The 17,984-nt window shown below is 51.0% G+C and overlaps 2 protein-coding genes across 32 annotated transcripts in view; one reads left to right on the plus strand and one right to left on the minus strand.

Moving 5' to 3' along the window:
* Window positions 1–17,984, plus strand: part of LOC122369556 (coiled-coil domain-containing protein AGAP005037-like) — a 107,629-nt gene that overhangs the window by 53,830 nt on the left and 35,815 nt on the right. For 17 of the 24 annotated variants that reach the window (XM_043344491.1, XM_043344388.1, XM_043344427.1 and 14 more), the window contains 2 exons: window positions 14,288–14,400; window positions 15,014–15,142. In XM_043344491.1, coding sequence (XP_043200426.1) covers window positions 14,288–14,400; window positions 15,014–15,142 — 242 coding nt within the window. Of the gene's footprint in view, window positions 1–7,689; window positions 8,103–14,287; window positions 14,401–15,013; window positions 15,143–17,984 lie in introns of those variants that run through there. The other 7 variants (XM_043344540.1, XM_043344547.1, XM_043344546.1 and 4 more) reach the window with 6 other exon arrangements.
* Window positions 1–17,984, minus strand: part of LOC122369680 (dynein axonemal assembly factor 11-like) — an 80,810-nt gene that overhangs the window by 20,489 nt on the left and 42,337 nt on the right. The gene's annotated exons all lie outside the window — the stretch shown is intronic.

Raw genomic sequence — 17,984 nt, forward strand, 5'->3', positions numbered from 1 at the left:
TTTATCTCACGAACACATTTCGCGTTTTCTTCCACGATGAATTTCTTCAACTCTTCGCAAAGCTCACTTTGTCCTCCTTCTGTTGGAGAACACGCCTTTCGCTTTTTGGTCATGGTTAGACCCACAAGCGACTCACGCTACACAAAAACACTAGCTGGCCAGGTGCTCTCGCTCCACCAGCCGCGCGTGCGGACGGAGCGGCCGCAAACACGTCCGGCCGGGTCAAGGTCGACCGGTCAACTGGCCGGCCCAACTGTTAACGGAAAATATCGTCCGCTCCCCCAGAGACGGCAATAGTTGATACGCCGTCAAGACTCGGATCGTTCGATAAGACCGACTCGCCTTGGGAACCGCACGGAAAGGAACAAGATGCCAACACGTGAAGTACCGGTGTGCAATGCTACGTGTTTGTGAAATTTTCACAGCTCAATGAACCATACCACGACAGAACATCATCTGACCACCGGCCTACGGTCAGCTCAGCAGGGTTCATTGTCCAGAGGTCATCACTCAGCCGGACAGCCGGAATGGCCAACATGACCGCCCCGTAACTGAGAGGTCGTAACTGAGAGCGGTATGAGCTCGAGATCTCGTGGGATTGACGCCGAATGGCGATTGGACGCCTACGCAAACAGCCGGGGACGGTGACTGATGATCAGACGCCAGGTGCTCATGTGAGCCGTAACACCGTGCGCCTAGAGACCACTGAACACACACACTGCAGCTAATCGGGCGGCGAATCGATCTTGGTTTACTGAATGTGCCCTCACTGACCTTTGATGGCGGTAGTGTAGAGATCTGCTATCGTTGGATGTGTAATAATGGGGCTGTAATTGCCTGAAACGAGAGCGATCTGGCAGCCATTATGTAACCAGATTGTATAAATTTCACTTTGCGCGCACTGCAGGTGGGCTCAATTTACTTTGAAATTCAAAATGTAATAGAGGTTAATTCAAAAAGTAACCTAAGTGCAATTAATATTGAACTAACAGTGTTTTAGACATGGATGAAAATCATCCGGTTACGAAAGAACATTAAACTGCTACGCCAATAGGCAGTAGCCCACCCATAGATAGTTTTTAGTCCCTTTTAAAATGCCCTGAGAGCTCAGCTGCTTCTATATTGTCAAGTTTTGTAATTTGTTTTAGGATTCACCACACGTCTACACCTCTGCAAGGTTATCAAAAACGCGAAGTTCTCGAAAATATAAAAATGCTGAGGCAAAAACTGTTTCCTCGCCCAATACCAATCTAAAGTTTTGGTATTAACCCGCTATGACTCATTTAAACATCGAAACTGAAAGTTACGAAATTAACCTGTCTTCAGAGCCCTATCTGCAGGTCATTTCGCTCGGGCTTTGTTCGTTAATATTAACTTCGACGAACTCCGTTGCCTGTCAATGGATGTATGTACAGCTCACACCTCTCGTTTCCCAGGGCGCCATAATTAAAACTGAAACCACGATGAACCACGCTCGGACACAGCGCCATGCCACATAGTTTGTCCGAATTTTCATGGAGCACGTACAGCGCACATTCGGATGGAGCCAGTGACCGGGCGTGCTCCGCCCCAGATGTGGGGCGGCCCGACCAGCTGCCAACTGTGCTGGTGAATGTAAAACACGTTATGTAAGCGGCTGCATGTTCGGTCTAGCAATTTGGCCGGGAAAGTGGCGATCTGTGCGGCCGAAGACCCATGTCTAAAGCGTCGGATGGTTACAGGGCTCCACCGAGGAAACTATGGATATAACATGATCACTTTTTAGTGGGTGCATTAGGCAAATATGTTGAAAAATCACTTCAACGCTGAACGCATAAATGCGGGCCTCTTTCATGAGTCACTGATGTTATACAACTCCCTGCATACGTCTCTCTTCATTTCCATATTCAGCGCCCAGATTTTGAATTTCAAACTAGTTTCAAATGCCCAGCCAAGCCCTTATTTTCCGTCATAATTATAAAACTGTACTTAATCCGATATCCCATGGATTCCAACAACCGATGCATCTTCTATCACGTCACTCCATTCAATGTGGAATCGGTATTGAATTTACCTGGCACTGAACTATTCCCGGAATTATTTGACATTATGCGATCAAAGTGTTCTGTCGTGGACGTTCAACCCTCGCAGGATCCCGTGGCCGGGGATTGCAGCTCGACTTGGTGTCCGGGATTGGCGCCTGACCTCATCGGTTCACATTCGACGTGACCCGTTTTTAACACGAGCTGTGATGCCGGACTGTGACCTGTGAAGTCGACCTGTGTAGCATGAACGAAGACGTTCACACTAGGATAGGTACTGTGGTGTCGACGGAGACACCAATTGATAAATGGTTCGGAAGTGAAGGGTATAGATCGACATGAGCTAGGCACAACTATCTAGATCGAACATGATTTTTCGTTTAAAGCAAGTAGGTGAAAACGTAGCTAAATACACCTGTGCACACAAAACCTTCTTTTTCGGGGGCTCGTTCTAGATTTGCGGCTTAGCCGCTCGAAGTTCGCTTGTGGCTGTCCTGCGTCATTTGAAGACCATTTGTTCAAGCAGCGACAGGGGTTTCAATTTTTCCGTCATTAACCAGTCGCATACGTCACGACTTATCTAATTTCCAACCGTTGCTGGTTTCAGTTTAAATATTTATCTTTTCGCCCAACGGTTTCAGTCAGCGAGTTGTATTTCCTATAAATTCAGAAACAGTTCAAAAGTACTTGCTCTTTACCTACTATGGGAATATGTAGGTATAGGCAGCAGATCAATTTGGCAAATGGGAATGCCACGTAATTCATGTGCATTTCCAACCAAAGCGTCCCATTAATTCCACATTTATCCTGTCCTGAGAGCCTTTCCCGATATTCTTTTATTGACGGACAACTCCCTGGCGTCTGCCAGTTAGCTCCGATAATGTCATCACCACAGAGCCTGGCGTTTTCTCTCCATGGTGAGAGTTTTTTCTCACTCTGGCTCACCCTGACTCACTCCCAGTCCACCACAAAACCTTCATTTTCTGGGGTTCAGCGGAATGTGCGTGGACAGTTCTGCAGCGAAATGTTTCAGGTGCAGCAAACGCCAAAAGACAGGACTTGACAAAATACTTATCCCTTTCAACAAAATGCCGCCTTTTCGTCACAAGTTTTCGCGAGCCGTCGTCAGTCTCGCGTCGCTTTGCTGTCAACAAGTTTCGCAATCCATCCTTATCATAATATTCTCACTTCCCCTAGCTGCAGTCATCCATCCTCTCTCCATTTCACGTCGCCTCTCTCCATTATCCCTCTGTCTTACATCGACTCTGCCTCTCTCTCTCTCTCTCTCTCCTCTCTCTCTCTCTCTCTCTCTCTCTCTCTCTCTCTCTCTCTCTCTCTCTCTCTCTCTCTCTCTCTCTCTCCCTCCCTCCCTCCCTCCCTCCCCCAGCAGCCCAGTTTGTCAATCATGCCATTGGTAAAACAACATCAGCAGTCCCTTACCGTCCACACTCCAGTCATCAGAGCGTCTCCCGGTGACCTGAGTGAGGTCTCGGGGCGTCCCGGACACCAGTCCTGACATGGAACGACCGTGTAACTGGCGGGCGACCGGTGTCGCCAGGGATTGGACCAATCTGACCCGGACGAACCGCCCAGACACGGTCCGAGGTGTGAGCCATGAGGATGTGACCGGACTGTTGGATGGCTGGGCAAGGTTTAGGACTGTTTGGGCTGTTTTATTCCTGATTGGTGATGGCAATTCGCTTGTTGTTAGGAAGAATCATTCACCTGGAAATTTACAATTCAGGTAAATTGTCAGATGAATTGCAGGCCGTTATCTTATGTTTATTTCATAACTACTCAATAAAAACAGCGATGGGAGCTAATTTCATGCCACTGCATAAAACAAGGCACTTATATTCCACAAATGTGTACCCCGCGAGAGAGATGAGAGGAGAGCGCCGGAGTTTCACAAAGTTCACAAAATGCGTGGGATTTGAGAGAAATCTCACCACTTCCTCCAGCGACTCCAGCCAAATCAGGGGTGACATTTCAAATGTGATACGCGTTTCCGCACTAAACTAATGTAGCCTGAGACTTTGTCGCAGTCGGCGGCTCAGCCAAACTCGGCTTTGTGCGGAACAAGTTACCTCTACTCGATATCCCGCGGGAGAGCCATACAGCCGCACACCGGGCTTTGGGGGCCAGCTCAGTGGAGATCTGTAGTACCGACAGAGACGGGCCGACACAAGGGCGACAGTAGCCAATCACAATGGAGCGGCGTGGGAACCGCGCTGGTGTGAGCGGCATCGGACTCATGGCGGAGAGACCGAGCAGAAAATGTGGGGTTACTGCTGACACGCTGTGAAGAACTGTGTCACAGAAAGACGAGCTGGAAATAGTTGGACAGGTCGCTGGCAGGCATGCACGGTGACCATTTTCAACAGGTTGTGACGCGGACACCGGACGGTCGTAGCATGCTCTCTCAACCATTGGCCAACCCCATTGGCACCTACCAGGGATCCGCCTTGGGCCCCCTGTTGTACAGTGCATATGCAAATGACATGCCGTTGTTTCAGCCTGAGAGTGTCTCGCATGCCACGTGTCTAGTGCAGTACTGTGATGACACTCAGTTGGCCGTGTTCGGTAGCCCCCGGGACGCTGACGCTCTGGTGGCGTGCATGGAGCAAAATTTAGCAGCGCTCGCAGTTTGGCTTCGTAAAAACGGTCTCAAGGTTAACGCAGACAAAACTCAATTATTGGTCATCGGCACACGCCAAAACACACGGCAACTTCCACCCATCACGGTCGATTTTATGGGCGCCACCATAGAGCAGTCACCGACGGCGAAGAACCTTGGCGTCACATTTGATGCACACCTGTCGTTTGACACTCACGTATCCGAGGTTGTGCGCCGCTGTACAGGAGTGTTGAGTGGCCTCTGCCACACCAGACACTACCTACCCAGGGACACGCTAGTCACGCTCGTGCAGGCTTTGGCTGTGTCAACGATTCGGTACGCCATCAGTGTTTACGGTGTCTGCGGTGTCACGCAGACCAGTAGGCTTCAGAGGCTGTTGAACTTCGGCGCTCGCGTTGTCTCGGGTCGCCGAAAGTTCGATCATATAAGTGACGTCATGAGAGAACTGCGATGGCTCTCAGCTGAGAACTTGTGGCGATTTCAATCAGTCATGCTGCTAAAGAAGATGCTCACCACGGGACAGCCCGAGGTTCTGCGTGCTAGTATAGCGTGTCGAGGGAGCGTGCATGGCCGCGGCACTCGACAAGCCGATCATCTGGACACGCCTATGATCCGAACGGAGGCCGGCCGCCGTCGATTTCTGTATAGCGCTGTGACCATGTATAACAGCCTCCCAGCAGCACTCCGCGAGCTAGGCCTGCACAGATTTAAGAAGGAGTACCGGGCGATGCTGCTGAGGGAACAGTATGGCGATGACTAGTTCTCCCTGTTTAAGAAGAACACTGCATGATGAGGTATATTTTTACACGCTGTATGGTCGTATATTGTTTGTCTGTCCTGATTGATGTGCATACGATTCCCAATTCCGTGATTATTGGACACGACTGCCAAGAACAGCCATTGTATGATGGAAAGGACAGTCACGATGTGAAATAAATAAATAAATAAATAAATAAATAAACACGGACAATATACTCCGGGCAGGAGCTGATGCAGTCTTTTGAAGTTTGGAAAGGTAGAGACCAAAAAGGCTTTGACCGCTAACTAGACCGCATTAACTATCGCTTTCCTTAGCTTCATTTGATGACCATTAAAGCATGGATGGCTTCCAAGCTATGGAAAGGAATAAACGACTATAGTGTTAGTATAAGCAACGCGTTCCATTCATAGGTGTTCACATGTTCAATGGGTCAACATTCAGTCCGTCGAGACAACCGCCTCGTGCGCAGCTGAAACCATACCGTTGGGACGGGAGTGCCCATAGTGCGATAGTCCATCCATCCATCCAAGTGGCCAGTGGTCACACTGAAAGCGTTTGCCTCTACTGGAGCAGCCCTCCATCCTCATCTGTGCAAAGTGAGCGCTCGGGAGGAGTCTGGTAGTGTCAACTGTCGCGAGGAAAGGGATCGATTGTGTGAGTGTGTATTCCTAGTTGTGAGGTCCGAAAGATGACGGATGATGTCTTAATCGTCATTTTGAAAAATACTTTATGAAGTTGTGGTTTCAAAGTTTAGCACTATTCGAAATAAGATCATGGGGACCCAGGTCCCACAGCTCTTCCAGGGGATCCACCAGGCACCAGCAGGCACAGCTGACAGCAGTGCTCTGCGCTCACTGCCGATCACGATTCGAGTTACGGTCAGGCTAGCTCCCTGCGCACAGTGATGCAAATGGGGTTCACGAGTGGCCATAAATACCCAAAAATCAAGTTTACCAAATCGAGTTAATTGCGATATTGCCGAATAGAAAAATGTTTGGGGCATCTGAAATCACATGTTTTTCATGTTTTTGTCAAAACCGGCCTCGTGTATAATCGTCAGAAGTCGTGACATTTTCTAGGTCGTAAAATGACGGTCAGACACTCGCAAGTTCAAACGCCGCTGGTTTGCGTTCATTTCGTACAAATTGAAAAAAATTATGCATGGAAATGATCCCCAAAGCCTTTTGCTTCTAATGCCGGGTCACAAAAAGCCGTATCTCATTCGCTTTGGCGGTAATCTGACTATTTATCATCATGTTGCAATCGCAGTTTTTTACTAAGAAAAAAAAATGCTTTCGTTTCACCTACAGCACTTAACACAGTGTGTGCCCATTAGTCCACCATACCATAGCCTTCCCTAATCAATTCTGAGTCGCATCGTGAAAGAATTAAGGCGCTAGCACAGGGCTGACCGGCGCTACAGAGGTTTTTGTCCGGGCGGTCGGGTGCCGCAGTGGCGCGCAGTGGGCGGGTGTGGGTGCCGCCGCGCGGCGTCCGGGCGGCGCGGCGGCGCGGCCGCCCGGGCCGCCCGCTGCGCCGCGGCACCCGACCGTGCCGGACGAAAACTTCTGTAGCGCCGGTCAGCCCTGTGCTAGCGCCTTAATTCTTTCACCATGCGACTCAGAAATGATTAGGGAATGCTATGATATGGTGCACTAACGGGCACACACTGTATGAAGTGCTGTAGGTGAATTGAAAGCAAATATTTTTGGTAAAAAACTGCGGTTGCAACATAATTACAAATAGTTAGCTCACCACCAAACCAAAATAGATACGGGTTTTTATGACGTGGCATTAGAAGCAGCAGGTTTCGGGGATCATTTATGTATGTATAATTTTTGCAGTTTGCATGACATGAACGCACGCTAGCGGCACTTGAATTTCAAGTACCTGACAGTCATTTTACGACATCGAAAATGTCTCGACTTCTGACAATCCTACACGAGGCCGGTTTTGACAAAAACATTAAAATCATACTTTTTCAGACACCCCAAACATTTGCCTGACTGACCATATTACGATTTATTCGATTAAGTGAACTTGAATTTAGGGCCTTTTTCGTATTTATGGCCACTCGTGAACCCCATTTGCATCACTGTGCTGCGGCGGGCGGCGGCAACGACCGCCTCTGCATTTACCTTCACTTCCGGGTCCTCGCACTCCCCGAGCCATCCCAGCCACACCCTCAGAGCCATCTATGGACAGGTACGCGCCCTACTCGATCGATACTCTCTCACGCTTCGGCCTCCTCCCCCGAGGTGGCAGCACCAGTCCGCCGGCTGCTGCCACCTATAGCGGCGCGCTGCGGCCGATCACTTCTTGTGGGTATTGATTGGGGGAAGTCGCGGGAGAGAGAGAGAGACGCGTGCGAGAGCTCGTCGGGCCGCAGCGGTGAGTAGATCTCTGACCGCGCTGCGTTTCCGGTGGCCGGCGCCGGCGGCGCGACGACGGACATCCGGCGCTCGGCCGGCCGGCGCGGCGCCACCAGCCGGAAACGGGCCGCGTCCGGCGCCGAGCGCGGCGCGCCGGTGTCCTCTCGGCCGCCCCTCCCCGCCGCTCGGAGCCGCGCACACCTGGCTGGTGGCTGTGACCGGTCCTCGTCGACCGTGCTCTGTGCTGTGTGACGACGGGAAGCCGCGAGAGAGGAGCTGTGCAGCTGCGGAGAGCCACCCGACCTCGGACTGTGAGTAGACGCGGAGGGATGGGACGCAGACGGCCTTGCCGCTCTGGACAAGGTCACGGTCGACGGGAGCACCGCTCGGCGTCATCTCCTCAGACACGGCCGAGCAGTCAGCCGCAGTGGTGTTCCAGGGGGAAAGGTGCCTCCAGCGGACTGCATTGGGTCTGCTTCAGTCTTCACTGAGCTTACCGTCCAAATATGTGACCGACTGAAGCCTTCAGAATGCATTTTGTGGGAAACACCTGCCAGCTTCTTTATATAGGTCGCTCGGCTTCTCTCCTTTTGACATATTGTTTGGGTGAAAGGGAAAACGGATTGTCATTGCTTTGGTGTCTTACAACCACAATGAGTTCGCAAAAGGAGAGGTGATCTCAGGTCTGATTCACGGATGATGACAATCAAGCAGGCGAGCACTTTCCACCTATCTGTTTTTTTTTCAATAATTGCGCTGATTGTATTCAATTCTTTCATGCGAAATTCATTCATCACATTTTGGTTCCCACTCTGTATAGCAGCCCACCGGTCTGCTGTCCCGAGTCCTCCCGCTGACCACGGACCGTCGGATCACCGGTCACTAGCGGCGCCGGTCAGTGGCGGACCTTGTTTAACCCACGGCGGCACCGTGTCATCACCCGGTAAACACTCGAACGAGCCGTCCCATCGCGACGCCAGTGGACCGTCACCACGGCCGGCGCGCCCGCTGACCCCCGTAAATATTGACATTGCCGCGACCCCGGCCGTCAATAGGCACGGTGTTCGGCACCACTGTGAACCGACTCGTCACTCGCCGGCGGCGGCACACCAAACGGACCCTGATGGCCCTCTGATGCTCCTTAAAAAGGCATTAGCCGGCGACTCGTTTTGATGATAGTGGGAGGAGAGAGGAGAGAGAGGGTAGGGAGGACGGAGCAGAAATGTATGAAGATGACACAGAGGACCAAGTTAGCCTGTGGGAGCGGCGGGGAGGAGTGCACAAAGCCATTGGGTACTGAATTTTCAACTTGCTAAATGGTCTCGCATAGGTATTGTCGATCGTTTCCTGTGCTGGTGCATTCTGCCTGTGCTACTGCCACCGTGAGCCATGCTCATGGAAAAGCAGATAAGGAAAAGTAGATCACTTCATTCTACCTATGCAAACTGGGACACCAAACGGACCCTGATACCACAGTCAAAGGGCGAGGGGATCCAATGCTATGAGCTGCTATCTGGATGCGAAGGGTTCGTTTCGAGACTTGAGAAGCAAATAAGCGGTGGTATGCTACAGATAGTGTGTGACCTGCTGGTGTTCCTGAGTGAAGTCACTGGGAAAAGGCATGTCCATTTATCTGATCTTCTGTGCTTTGGGCCAGTTCAGCGTTACAAAATTGGCATCCGGGTCGCAATGGCTGGCGAAATAGTCCCCATCATATGACAATCATGTGACACGTGACCCGTATAAAATAAACACAACTTATTCAAGGTTCGCTCAGCAGGGCTCTCTCCCTCATCCGACCATTTCTAACCTGAATTATCTCGGCGGGCTCGCCCTCATATGCCATTCATAGCGGCTTGTCGCCGCGGCGGAAACGTTTATACCGTCTCGAGTGTGCTCCTTTTGGCGAGATGCTGGCCGATGTCTGAGTCGCCGCCTGTGGTCGCCGCGCTGTCTGGTGGGGCGAGACTGGACCGTTACAGGGGAGGGGAAGGGGAGGCGGAGTGCCGGGGGAGAGGGAGAAGGATGAATACTGTGGGCGGGAAGGAGTTCTTCGGAGAACAGAAGAGGAGTAGGTCCTCAAGCATCATAATTGGTTTTACGGTCTGAAAGTATTTTTATTATAAAATAACTAAAATTAGTTTATTTCTGTATGTGTACCGGAATAGGTATGTGCCAATTGCCAACTTTTTCATTCCCCATTTTGATTGTTATCATCGTTTATTATTGTTTATTAGAATTGTCAGCCACAGGAAAAATATTCCTTTTTATCTATTTTAACTGATGAGTAATGAAACGGCAGACGTAACGGATGCGCCACATCACCTTATATTGTTCCCTGTTCACTGTTCAGTGTTCAGTGTTCACCAGCGACAGTCGCCACAGACGGCCACGTGTGCTATCGGCTGTTGAAATCGACCAGCCAGGTGTCCACACATCTGTGGTGTGTCAGAGGGCAGACTGACACCGGGTCTGTCGGTGTCAGCGGGGTCCAATCAGGGACGACAGTGGCGGAAGGTAGCGACACTTGTCACCGCTGAACAGACACAGCCTGTGTCACTTCTTAACCCAGGTGTAAGGAATGTCTCAACTTGATGGCTATTCCTCATGCATTGATCTGAGCGTGAAGCAAAAGACATTTCGCTGGGACGAAATATTTATAACACCGAAATATAATTACAAACACTGTGCCCATTCAAAACTCGAACCAATGACCAAAGCATGTTCAAAACAGGCATCGACATAGGTATTTTGGAATGCTCCGTTCTCGGTTATCAAAATGCAGGTGTACCACATTTACAGCTGTGAATGCAGATGTCAGTGCAGCTGTATCGCATGAAACAAAATTATTACGCTGTCGAAATGTTGCTGTCTAAGGCTACCATGCCATTGCCTGAGTATCCACCGTAAAATCCGAGCATCCCCGTATCAGCGCACGGCCGAGTGTCTGCCGCACAGACTGCTCGGGTTCGGTCACGCGGCTGCGTGTGGCCCGACCGGCTGACTGCCGCCGCCGACGGCAGAGCAGCCGCCAATGGCAGAGTAGCAGACGGCGGATAGAGTAGCAGACGGCAGGGAGAGCGGGAGAGTAACCGAGTGGCGGCCGCTGCTCTATCGACCTGGCGCGCCGGGTGGCAGAGCGTGGTGACGAGAGGTGAGCCCGGAGAGAGAGAGAGAGAGAGAGAGAGAGAGAGAGAGAGAGAGAGAGAGAGAGAGAGAGAGAGAGAGAGAGAGAGAGAGAGAGAGAGAGAGAGAGAGAGAGAGAGAGAGAGAACAGAGCGAGAAGGAACTGAAAAATAATTATAGGAGAGGAGCGACAGGGTACGACTAGTCGCCTAAAATTACGAGGGAGGATTTTTGGAAGCAAAAGGAAACCAAGAAGTCCATAAAGTTCATGAACAGCGCAGAAGATCAAGATAATCTTGGATATGAAAAGACTGGTAGCTATTGGCGTGCCCGCGGTAAATACAAACTAGGTATGCAATGCAAAAATATTAGGTAGATGCAGAAGCAGATCGGCTATCTTACGGTTAAATAAAAGCGTATCGTGTAATATTTGACGATGTAATGAAGTGACTGGCACCATTGTATTATAAATGTGCTGTCATAATGCGTCTTCAGTAGCATTGTTCTACGTTAGTAGAAAAAGAATGACAATGGCATCTGCTGCATAAATGGAAGGCCTGGCCTTTTAATAGCGATGAGAATAAGCCGAGCGTATATACAAGACAGGAGAATGGCCCACGATAGAAGAAACTGATTGATTACCACAAATGAGCCATGAAAGGTCAGTCAGCCTCGGAGCACGACCCAGATGCCATAGAGGAAGCCGTCGGCCTGTCTCAGCCCCAGTGGCTGGACCATCTGCAGTTTTTTCTGGTGCTTCAAACTAGCTGGCAGTCAGAGCCCGAGATAAGTTGATTTGGTTGCAGCCGCTATGTCCCATAGCCAGGCCATGGATGAAAGGTATTCTTCCATCCATGGCCAGAACGACATCACCGCATAAATGATCCGGAACGCGTGGCAAGGTAGGCTGTGCCGCAGTGTCCGTGTGTACTGCGGTACAGCCTACCACCGCAGGCATCCGCTCGCCGAGCTGCCTCCACGGTACAGCTACGGTTTGGCAGACGGCCAGTGCCAGCACGGCTCTGTTTTACCGACCAACGCTCTAGACAATCCAGACCGAGATACAGGCATTTGTTAGACCAGGGATGAGAGTGATACCTTTAGAGACGAACTGCTTGTGCCGACTTTTCTTTGAATCGTGCGTCGTGGTCACGGGTAGCCGTATAAGCATACACCAGACATCGCTCGTTGATACAGGCATATAATGACCAGCTAGGAAGCAGTGGCATAGTACGAAATATGGACGAATAAAGACGTTTGATTTAAAGACTTACATAGAGTATATCTTTGCTTTTTTCAGTAGCTTACTAACGGCGTGTCATTTAAAGGGACCCTCTCACATTTAAAAAGTTAATGAATTGGCATACAAGTGGTGTCGCATGGTTCGGAGTGAGCAAAAATGAATATCTACCAAATTTCATTACAAAAAAGTATTAGCCAATTTTTTTAGATATTCGACAATTACCTTTGTTTATTTTTCGGAGCCTTCTCTGTTACTACGACGTCATTTGGAAGCAATAATTTGGAATCTTAAAAGTGCGGCAGATGTTGCGCGCGAACAGAATATACCAACACAGCTTCACAAAGATATTAGTATAAGATTTCAAAATCGCTAAACCTGTGCTGACGTCACAAATTCAGAGGGAGCATTCAAATGCATTGCCCCCTCTGAATCCAAAGTGCAGCAACTTTGAAATTAAATATCTTCGAATTAAAATCTTTCTGGATATTGTGAGTGCCCAAACCGATAAATGCGAGCCAGGGACCCCAATATGGCTATCTCAACTCAAAGCCAATGTTCGGGCGGGATGGTCACTTTAAGAAAGCTCTTTTAGCTTGCAATTCCCTCTAATGTTTCATTCTCATTCATACTCTGACTCAATCATACTCACTGTATTTCACCATCCATCCTGACACCCAGCACGAGAATAGTCCCCTTTCCGAGCAGAAAAGCCCCGACACTTTTATTACCCGAGTCCCCGCCAACGCGTCAGTGACATCCGGGCAATGGTTTATTCACCACTGGGCCGTGGACAGAAATGAACTGGCGCTGTTTCACCCTGTACTTGCGGCCGGTTTTCCTTTCTCAGTGGTGCATTGGCCTGTGCAGAGCGGGCAGAGAGTGGCGGTGACATGTGCAGAACGCTATATCTGGTAAGGGGTGAATGGTTCGGCCGATGTAAGGGCGTAAGACAGACATGTAGGCCCCCCAAATCGTCCGACCCGACACCGGCCGCATGGGTCAATAGGGAGAGCTGTGCTATTTTGGGCCACCGGAAATCGCATTATTTGCCGCATCATTAAAATGGTCCGAAAATGTCCAGACACTGACAACCTAAATCAATAGAGCGTTTGATTCGTTTATGTGCTATTTAGTTTGCCGTTGTAATTGGTCGTATTTATGTAAGTGAAGCCACTATAATGGCTCATGAGAGTCGGGACCAAATGATCGCAGTTATAACATTTGCTCTCTCTTAAACCAATTCATATGCACCAAATGTGATGCTTTTAATAGCATGGGTTTAGTGGACAGAATATATCTAAATAAATGATCTAACCCTAAGCTTTACCTACGTGTCAGACGTCAGACCAAAAATAAACCTGACATTCACTTACGATGTTCTTGCGAGCAACCTTTGCACCATGACGTCAACCTGAGTAATCCTGGGCCTCCTGGTATTTGCACAAACTTTTCATATTAAGTAATAATATTTATATTTATTTTTGTCTTCACTTTGGGCAACTTCTGCGGGTGGAGCTCACTTTGGTCGGGTTCAGGAGAACAGGTTTATATCTGACGGCGCGCTCTGAGGCGTCTGGCCCGGCATGTCGCGACGTTTAGTGGTCCGCGCGCCGTCCGGCCGGGGGCCGCGCGGCGCGCCTGATTTCCCGCGGGAGCGCGCCGCTCAACTGTGGGTGGCCATCAATCCAGCGGTGACGTCACCAGGGGGCCGCCGGTGACGTCACTGGGGGCGACGCGGCGGTCAGCGGTGTCGGCCGTATGTCGCTCAGTGTACCGAGAGTCAGTCAGCACGGCCGGCGGCTCATACCAAACACATGTGTCCGACACGAGACTGCTGGCGGTTCATCCATGGTGACCTGCGCCCGGCTTGTGAACGAGGAACTTCCTCGAACTCCATCTCGGAGAAGGGACATTCTCGCAAATACTTTACGTGTGGGTAAAGGATAGTTCCATGTTCAGCCCACAACCTGAGGTCATTCTCAAAGCGCAGAGACGTAAGGCTGACCCCAGCCCACTGTTAGCGCGAGCTGATATTATATTGGCACATCATCTCTGCATGAGCTCTATATGAGCTCTAGCCTCTATATGACCTATGTATGACCTCCATATGACCTCTGTGACCCACAGAGGAGCCGGAGGCGGCGGACGCGTCCCACTGCCGTCGGGATCTACTGCCGCGGCGACATACCATCGCCGGTTCTCGACCCGTGCTCAGACACTCAGACGCCATGGACCTGGACGTGAGTGGAACTGGTGGGCACAAGAGGAACCGGAGAGGGACAGGAGATAGATAGAGAAGTGGGAAAATGAGGAAGGAGAAGGGATGAGGGAAAGAGAGCAGCATGCGCTCTAAGCTACCTTGCATATGCTATATGCACTGTGCAGTGTGCAAGACGACTTACATACTCGGCCCACCTTCCAAGCTTTATCCATATGCCTATTAGGAAGCATTAGTAAGGCATTAGGAAGCTGAATGCCACACTTTCTACAAATTGTAGTGCTTAATCAAATTACGTCAAATGATGTCATGTGTCATTGCAAATCACTGCTTATGTAAAGTCACTTTATAATTGTTGGCTCAGCGTGTTCAACGTCAGGTCAAAAGAAGGCGATTTAGTAACGTCGAGCATATGAAGTCAAACATATTAGTGCAAACGCCTCTCTGACTGCATATTTGCGACACATGTGTAGAACCGATAAGACCGAGAAAAAAAAAGCTAACCGCCCGGTATAACAGCACGGCGCATGTGTGTGACACCTGACTAACCAGCCATGTCTAACAACCGCTAACCTACCACGCGTGCCGTGAACTAACCATCCCCGTGTGTTTGTGTGCGTGACCCCGGCCCGTAGAGCAACAAGAGTTCGTCCGACTCGGAGCGTTCCGTGCAGTCGCAGCAGGCCAACTTCCCGCCTGCAAAACCGGAGCGGCGCAGCTTTCCGCTGTTCTCGGGAGGTCGAGGCAACAACGCCCGGCAACAGGTAGGGCAAAGTGGGAAGGAAGAGGGATGTGGGGTTAAAGGATGGGTGATGAAAAGGGTGAACTGGGTACTCGAGGAGGGTAAGAGGGTATACAAAGTCGATGGAAAATAAAACAAGATTGTTGATAAAAAACGCAATATAGCATGTGGACACCAATTACTACAGTTATACCAGATTATAATCTAATCAAATAGACCGCCTCCTTGACATACCAAGCGCCCTGACTCCTCCCTGATATGATTTACAAATAGCACTTCTCGTCGTGTCCCGCTGTCTCAGCATGTGGCCATCACATGACCCAGCTCTTATCAGTCGAGCATCCGTCTATCTTCCTTTCTGAACTGTGTGACTGTTGTTTTAAAGCTACTTGGCAACTATCGGTCAGGAGAATGTCTGGGAAAGGCACTTCTCGCTTCGCCTGAACGGTCAGTTTACTTACTCACAAGCTTGAGAACCACCGTTCCGTGCTTCTATCCTCAGGATACTGAAATCCTTCTCCTCCACGCTGCAACCCCCCTCCGGGCTGGACAGGCAACTTTATCTTATGCGGGCTGCTCCCGAGGGAGCGCACCGCGTAGCCGGGTGCAGTGAGTGCCTTGGGGCTGGGTGGCCTGTCCTCTGGACGGGCTCAGCCCCGGCGACTCACTAGGGTGCCTGCCCAGACCAATGTCTCCCCCTATATCCTATCATCCTCCCGGCTCTGAAATGGTCTAATTGGACCGAAAGGGCCTAACCCAACAAAACAAACAAACTTGAGAACCATGATTCGACTCGGCAGTTAGCAGTAGGTATGGCACGAAGCAAGTCTCGAAGACGACGACAAGGAAAAGTGTCTCTAAGAAAAACTCAGATTCCCGGTGGCCTTTTAAGTACACTCATGAAGATGATGTCAGTTTTGTTTAAATGCCATGTTTGTACTGCAGCTGATAACAGTACAATAATAAATCGGGCACATCTAGAAATGCAGTCCAGTATTACCAACGTCAGCCCAGACTCTGCCAGTAATTACGCAGTCCTCTGATGTGACGCTGGCCGTCACAGGTGGTCACGTCACCGGTGTCACGTCACTAATCACAGACGAGATTGGCGTGCCGCACCTCTGAACAGCTGTCTGTCGGGCGGGTGCTGATAGGCGGAGTGTGCTCGAGCGGCCAGTGAGTACCGTGAGCCCACCCGGCCCGGTATCGGTGGGGCGTTAGTGAGGACAGGATCGTGTGAGAGAACTGGTGATGTGCTTGAATGGTATGTGGAACGCAGCAATTTTAGTAGAGTTTGAGAAGGTGTGAGTTCGAAGGAAGAGTTGGAGTGAGCGAAAGAGTGACGTGACATAAATCACAGGATGTGAAGGGTTTTGGGTTGGTGTGTTTGATGGTAGCCCAGAGCGTCACCTAATAAACAAGAGAAGTACTGTGAAGTCAGAACAGCCTGGCCGAAGGAAGTGGTGGTGTTGAAGCGGTAAAAGGGTGGAGCCCAGCAGTGTCGGCACTCAGCACTCACTGAAGTGCATTGAAGAAGTCAAGCTAACTAGCTGACCTATGTTCGGCGCTTTACAACGGGCACCCAGCGCTGTCGAGCCAATTTTCTTCATCTGTGACAACACATCGACGATTCTCTCTGAACTTGTAAACCAGCGTGCTGCCCAGTTAAGCGCTCCATAGCCAGTTCCACAGTCCGTCATGGCTGAGGGGGTCACCTCGCCACCAGACCAGCGCGGTCGGCCCGGTCCGGGAAAGCCGCCGCCATCCGCCGTTCTGCGAGTGGCCACTGGCGACTACATTCGCGTCTTCAACACCGGCGGTCAGCTGAAGAGTCAGTCGGCCATCCTCGACGTCGTCGCCAAAGACATGGCCACGACCTTCAACCAGGTGACCAGGACTGCAAGGAGGCGATCACGCTCCACTGGGGGCACCTCGTCCAGAGCGAAACTGAGTGTGAGAGATATGTCGCTAGAGAGACCCAGGACTAGACCAGATGATGACGTTTTCATCACAACTGAGGTCGGAAGATCGGACACTAAGCCGAGCACGCAGCGGCCAGCAATGTCCATCGCACCGTCAAAGGCTGATCCGGTCCAGGCGTCAGCCGCAGTGGTGCGCCGACGGGGTAGGGCTTCTGTCCGACCCGTCGACCGTCCACTGAGCGCGCCCAGCTTTGTGCACCTGTCGGAAAACAGCGCTCGACCGAAGCCAATTATAGGGAGCGCCTCAACGGAGCTGCCGCCAGACACATTGCCAGCCATCCGTGGAAATCAAATCGGCGCTCTGCGGACGCGACACAGTCCTGCCACATCCAGCTTAGAGGAGACGGATAGCTCGACGACCAGCCACCACATGGGCAGCGGCACTGCGCCGGCGGCCAGGGCGGCGACGGTGGCAGGGTATGAATACCCGCGGCCGTTGCGGCTTACACTGCATCGGCAGGAGGCACCGACACCGAAATACTCGCCCGGGTCACCGCCGCCGCGGCCGCCAGGTCACGTGACTCAGCCACTGTACCACAGCCTGCCGCGGACGAGTCGTCACGTGGTCAGGGAAGAGAGCTCGTCGTCACCTGATGACCGCCTCCGCCGCGGGAGACTTCACTCTGCTCCGGCGGAGACTAGCCTGCAACGACGGTCCTCAGACAGGGAGACGGCCGGACAGGTCTGTCCATCTGTGTGTTGTCGGTCGGTCGGTTCGTCCATCAGTCTGTCTGTCGATCTGTATGTCTGTCTTCCCATCCGCTGTCTGTCACCATCAATATGTCGTTTAATCTACCGGTAACTATCAGTCAACCAGTCTCTTTTCTCGCCGTCTCCTGTCTCTCCTGTGCCGTCTCTCCAGTTCGGATTCCAGTCTTCTCA

This window comes from Amphibalanus amphitrite, unplaced genomic scaffold, assembly GCF_019059575.1.
Source record: "Amphibalanus amphitrite isolate SeventyFive unplaced genomic scaffold, NRLGWU_Aamphi_draft 000034F_arrow, whole genome shotgun sequence".
Taxonomy (NCBI): domain Eukaryota; kingdom Metazoa; phylum Arthropoda; class Thecostraca; order Balanomorpha; family Balanidae; genus Amphibalanus; species Amphibalanus amphitrite.